Raw genomic sequence first — 6,797 nt, 5'->3', positions numbered from 1 at the left:
AAGATAGTGGAGGAAAGTAGTTGGTGTAATGATATTTTATATTATAAAAGTTTACTACTTTTGAAATGTATACAGTTAATGGGACGTTCCAAAAAGGAAACTGTATACAATTCACTGGGACGGAGGGAGTACTGTTTATAGTAACGTAAAGAAATGAGAGGGACATCCCAAAATAGTAACGGTAAAAAAATGAGAAGGACAAATGGAATACAAATATAAAGGATTTAACACTAAAGATATTTTACAAGTTTTCAAATTAATAAGAGACATAAGTACTCATCATTAAACGAAATACATTAATCAGAATAAAATTAAGAAGTGTTATTCACATTGTCGAATATGAGTTTTGTATCTTTTCAATTCTTTAAACCTCCCATCCGATTTGGGATTAGTTTAATCTGAGTTTAGTTTTTCTCTTGATTCTTCAATTTCTGGTTTCAATTTGGATAGTTTGTTAAGATGAAGGAAGGATTTATTGCGCGTACAACTCATGGGAACGGAAGGAATATTATACAGTAGTATATACGAAGATTAGTGATGGGCATAAACGAGGTGAAAAATTTGAGAGCGGAAAAATATCGAAATAAATTATTTTATTTTAGTGATCAATATGATTCTACGTATGATATAGGTTTGGAGATTGATTAAATATTTTATGAAATGAAAAATAAATATAATATTTCTAAAATTCAGTTGTAAACATGATTAATCTAAAATTGATGAGTATCTCTGATTGATTTTTTTCATTTTTCATTTACTTTCATGTAGTTTTTCATTTTTTTCTTAATTAAAACTTTAGAAGAAATATTTCCTTTTCTCTTTACCAATATATTTTATCATAATAGTGTAAATTCACTACTATTTAATATTTTAACTTAATGACATAGATTAAAGCAAAATAATATAAAATAAAATGATATACGTTCACCTAATTTGTTATGACCACATTTGCATACAATATAATCAATAAATATGTTATGACGTTTGTAATTCTATATTCAAATAATTTTTGACTCAGTTTTATTATATAATGATAAAATGTTGAAAAAAAACATATATTAATATATTAAATTCAATTTTATTCTTTGAAAAAATATATTTAAACATGGAATGATGGATGGCCCAAAAGCGCGTGTAGCTTACCACATTACCCGATCTAAAACTAAAAGACGATCCTTCCTCCCTGGTGACCTAGAAATACTACTCCTTCCTCCCTGGTGACCTAGAAAGAAGATTTGAAAGCTCTCAAACCAAACCGCCGAGGTATTACAAAACTAATTCAATTTAATTAGTAACTGTTCTTCCTATCATGTCATATATTGGATTATTATTATAAGTATGTTTGCAATTAAATTATGTTACGAGGGATCCGTTTGTATAGAGACTTGGTTTTACAATTTGTTCATGCCTGCTTTTCAGTCTTTTTCTATTGGCATCCGATTTGAATATGACCATTAGAATGATTAGCATTCAATTTACTTGTTACCAATGTTATGATTATAATCTTTTATGCATCCACTAGGGATAAAGGGTCTATCTTATGTTTATATTGTTGGATTTTGTTTCAATCTTATTCTTCACTTTTATGACCTAATGTTCTTGCTACTTGTATATTTTCAGAAGCCGTTGCAAGAACCAATTTTCCATTCTGTGATAGGCTTTTAATTTCATGGCGGAGTCTAGTGAACCTCCTCGACAACCTGAGTCAGGTATATATTTACACTTTATATCCTTGGTTGCTGAACTAATGTTTTTTTTATCATATAGTCATTGGTTTATCTTCTTCATTTACAGTATGCACATTTTTCAAAAAACCAACAAAAAACAAAAATATCAGGAAAAGGAATCTTATTGAGGATGATGGAGTTGAAGAAGATGAAGGCTCCAAATCCGAGACTGTTACGGTTAACAGGAAAAAGTCCTCATTACCGGATAATAAATTGCATTTTTCGACTGCGCCTACCAAGCAATTAAAAAGTTCAGACGTTGAAACTAAAAAGGAGCAAACATTATTTCAGTTTGAGTCCTCTAGTGCAATTCAAGTTCAGAATGATAGCAGGGCCACGGCAACCCTTGAGACCGAGACTGATTTTTCAAGAGATGCTCGGGCGATCCGCGAGAGGGTTCTTAAACAAGCAGAAGCAGCATTAAAAGGGAAAAATAAAGGTGAAGGTGATGACAAGCTGTACAAAGGAATCAATGCATATACAGATCACAAAGCTGGGTTTAGAAGAGAACAAACAGTCGCGGGGGAGAAAGCAGGTGGGTCACATGGACCACTTAGGGCATCAGCTCATATTAGGGTGTCAGCAAGGTTTGATTATCAGCCAGATATCTGCAAAGATTACAAGGAAACTGGGTATTGTGGGTATGGAGATTCATGTAAATTTATGCATGATCGTGGAGATTACAAGTCAGGGTGGCAGTTGGAAAAGGAGTGGGATGAGAAAGAGAAGGCCAGAAAGAGAAATTTAGCTCTGAAACAGTTTGAAAGTGACGAGGAAGCAGAGCAGAGTGATGAAGATGATGATTCCTTGCCATTTGCTTGTTTTATTTGTCGCCAGCCATTTGCTGATCCTGTTGTTACCAAGTGCAAGCACTACTTCTGTGAGCATTGTGCGTTAAAGGTTAGCCATCGTTAAAGGTTTTTCCTTACATATGTGTAATTAGTCTAAGCTTCATTAATTACAGTTTATGATTACAGTTACAGAATTGACTTGCTTTTCTTTTTGATAAAATAAAGCAAGAGATGAAAGCAATCACATTTTATCTACTGTTCTATGACATGTTCAGAGAATGCCATGTTAATATCTCGATGAATCTAAACTTGCAAGCTTCATTCCTTTTGAGAGTAACTTATGAATAACATCAACCTGATATAACAGAAGTCTTTAAGCTACCGTGTGTGTAGCATATCAATATAGGATTGATCTCCACATGTTATACTGTGGAGATGATCAGTTCCTGATAATTTAGATGATTTTGTGATCATTTTTTATGCAGCAGGGGGGGTTTTAGACATGAGAATTATATACAAGGCTGAGGATTGAAAATAAATCAGCGAGAAGTACTGAACTAGAAAGATGAGAAATAGATATAGGTATGATCAGATAAACACACCTTTACATCAGAGAGAAGTGGAGATTAGCTAGAGATTTCAGAGAGAAAAGATCACAAAAGTTATATAAAGAGAAGAGGGAGAGGAAAAATCTTGGTAGAACTAGGCAACTTGCCCATTCTATTATCTAGAGTCTAGAAAATGCTACATATTATGTATTGACTATATTTTTTCTTATTAATCAGGCAGTAATATGTTTTTAGATTTAGCAAAGGAAAATAGCTAATAGAATTTATAATCTTCAGAACAAATTTTCTCTTTTCTATGCTCAATAAAATAACATTTTTGCTGTTGGATGGATCAGTGTTGTTAAAAGCGCGATTAATCGCGCTTCGCGACTTGGCGAAGGTTCCGCGAGCTGCGTTTGAGCAATTTAGCAAAAGTATAAAAAGACTAAAATATCCCTAAGTTAAAAAACTCTACTTCTGTTGATCCTCTCTCTTCATCTCTCTCTATGTCAACACTTTTTCTTTGATACCCTGGCATGGCATATATGCTAAATTGTAAATACCTTTTTAATGTTTGTTAGGTGTTTGAATAAGTTTCCCTTAGAAATTACTCTCTTAAAAGGTACTGATCATTTGGGCTATAGTTAAAGATGAATGTTATTGATTGATAGTATGATATTTTTGTGTGATATTTTCACTATGTTTGATACTATTATTTATGTTTGAAACTGATAGTAGATGTAACATTCTCAAAATTATATAATTATATAGATAATTTAATTTTTGGCAAAAAATCGCGCGAGTTACGCTTTAAAATTGGAGCTTTTTTGTGCGTTTCACAACACTGGTATGGATGATGCTTAGCATTTTATAAGCTTTACTATTTGACATCTAAGTTTTTCCCTACATGTTGGTTTCAATCAATATCTATACTTCTGCTTCCGCAGTCATCATCTAGGGTCGGTGATTATTATGCGGTTCAATCAATAAGATTGCTAAGCTCATTCTTGTTTGTGTAGTTTTCCTGCATCAGTTTGTAGATCCCATGTAATAGCTAAGATAGTCAATTCATCAGGACAAAATCAAGTAATTGGAGTGATTACCTTTGCGAATCAATGTACTTTCAAGATATAATATAGGTATACTCTACATGCATTTTACTCAATTAATATGAACTAGTTAGGGAAAATGTGGTGTTAATGGGAACCTTGCAGAGTAAACTGAATCCTAATAAACTCAAAAGCAAAGAAAACATAAGAATAAGAATTTTAGAAGTAACAAACCCTAATGCCTAAAGCAAGAAAGATGTGCAAGAGAAATCTTCTTGTTCCGCACATAACTCATGATCCATGATTTTGAGCGATTTTATGCAATATCAGATTTGTCCAAGAATAACCTAGAAACCTAGACCTTACCTCTTCAGAAGGATTGACTCTGTTGATATATGACACTGAAGGTGGCAAGGTGCTGTAGGTGACAAGATTCATTCTGCACTATTTGATTATATTCTACACCAGTCTGTTTTATGTAATAGGACAAATGCAAAAAATATTTAGGGAACAGGAGGAAAAAGTTAAAAATTAATATAGAATAGATGTGTTATCAGTAGGCCTTGAATTTAAAATTCAATCAACTGTGAATGGTTCACTTTCCATAGCTTCGGCATTAGTTAAAGGTAATGTAAAGAACTGAGAAAATCTGAACATTAGATCAGGCATAAATGTCTAAACACTTATTTGTTGGAGTAGGAATGGACCTGCTATTATAGATGAAGAGCTAGATTAAAGATGCGTTAATATATTGCTTCATTCTATTGCATAGAGAATTATATGTAGATATTATAAGAAATGTCAATATTATGGCTACTCATAAGGAGAGAGACAAACAGACACCAAGTATGTTAACAGATTTATATAAATAATCTGTGGGACCTGGGTCATGACATTTCCTGACAATGTTGTACTAGAGTCTAGAGTGAGTACTTGAATATTAGTTATATTGAGTGGTGGAAGTTAAATAATAATAATAATAATAATAATAATAATAATAATAATAATAATAATAATAATAATAATAATAATAATAATAATAATAATAATAATAATAGCTACTTATACTGGTATACTCCCTCCGTCCCAACCAATTGTATACATTTGGTTGGGACACGGAGACCAAGAAAAAGTGTTAAAAGTGAGTAAAGTTAGATGAAAAATAGGTAAAATGGTGGGACCCATTTATTTTTAATAATAGATTTGAGATAGTGGTGGAAAATAGCGGATGTAATAGCGTTTTTATTATTATAGAATGGGGATAGTGGAAGAAAGTAGTTGGTGTAATAGTGTTTTATATTATAAAAAGTTACCGCTGTTTTTAGAATGTATAATATGAATGATGGGACATATCAAAAAAGAAACTGTATAGAAATAAGTGGGACGGAGGGAGTACCTGAAAAGCCTGAACTAGATATGATCAAATATTCAAGTCTAACTCTGACTAACCTATCTGGCTATCTATATACTTACAGTCTTTATGTCTCTGTTTTATCTTCCGATTCCTCGAAAATCTTCTCTCTTACTGCATAAAATCTCACAGCTCCAATTTGAGACCTTCCCTAAAGATCTTTTGAAGGCAGGGTTGAAGACAATACTTCCAACAAAAACTCATTTCAATCAATTGTAGTATTGAATGGTTTGATATTATAGGATGCATGGTTGGCTAGAATGGTATGATGTGAGAATACAACGAAGGATGTTAGAGAATAGTGAATACGGTGAGAGTGAAAATATGGTGAGGGTGTTAAATATGTATAATGGATTTGTTAAAGTATATTGTGGGTATGTAGAAAAAGAGAGAAGTTTACTGATGAATAAGCAGCCATATTTGTATTGATTAATGTTTTTAACATTGTTTGCCAGTATCGCTATGTGTTCTTTCATATTACATATAGAGATATCTTCTCTAGCTTTTATCCTTTTTTAAGGTTTTTTTTTTTTTTGGTCTACAGCATCACGCGAAGAACAAGAAGTGCTTTGTGTGTAACACGCCAACACTTGGGATTTTCAACACTGCACAAGAGATCCGCAAAAGAATTGCTGCGGAGCAGAAGAAGAAATAAGTTTGACAATATACCCTACCCTTATATACCTATATTATGTTCTGTAGGAACTTACATGTCTGTCATGTATTTGAATGGGCGCAACTGTATCCACAAATGTAGACTGGGGTTGTGGATTGATCATGCGATTGTTTTAATGTTCGGATACTGTTTTATAGTTTAAATCAGCACAATGGTGCATCAGTTTGTACTAGCTGGCAGGGTTGATGTTTGTACTTGTAATCTCTCCGACAAATCAGTTCGTTTAAAGAAAATCAATAAAATAAAATAAATAGAAATACAAGTAATGTACACTCCACAATGGACAAGAGCAGAGACTTGTGCCTCTTTAAAATAAAAAATAGATAAACAAGAGGCTATTACTGTAATAAGAAAGGAAAGAAATATATTGAAAGGTACTCCCTCTGTCCCATTTAATTCTATACGTTTCTTTTTAACTGCTCGACACGCATTTCAATGCTCTTATAAAATATAGTTCCGTAACTTTTTTTTGAGATTTTCTTTTTCTGTATAAAAATATAACATCCAAACTTTAATACAGAAAAGAAAAATTTTAAAAATAAATTGCACAACTACATTTTGCAGGAGCATTAAAGTCCGTGCCGCGTCCCCGTCC

At 32.5% G+C, this 6,797-nt stretch overlaps 1 protein-coding gene across 1 annotated transcript; it reads left to right on the top strand.

The window, feature by feature from the left end:
- Positions 1–1,121: 1,121 nt before the first annotated feature.
- Positions 1,122–6,374, top strand: LOC108228156 (zinc finger CCCH domain-containing protein 1). The gene is made up of 4 exons (XM_017403662.2): positions 1,122–1,263; positions 1,621–1,709; positions 1,795–2,627; positions 6,071–6,374. Exons 2-4 carry the CDS (start codon positions 1,670–1,672, stop codon positions 6,179–6,181), a joined length of 984 nt encoding a protein of 327 aa, XP_017259151.1. The 5' UTR covers positions 1,122–1,263; positions 1,621–1,669; the 3' UTR covers positions 6,182–6,374.
- The last annotated feature ends 423 nt before the right edge of the window (positions 6,375–6,797 follow it).

Source organism: Daucus carota, chromosome 1 (assembly GCF_001625215.2).
Source record: "Daucus carota subsp. sativus chromosome 1, DH1 v3.0, whole genome shotgun sequence".
Lineage (NCBI taxonomy): Eukaryota > Viridiplantae > Streptophyta > Magnoliopsida > Apiales > Apiaceae > Daucus > Daucus carota.
The sequence above is the reverse complement of the archived record's forward strand: the minus strand, read 5'-3'. Positions and strand labels throughout refer to the sequence as shown.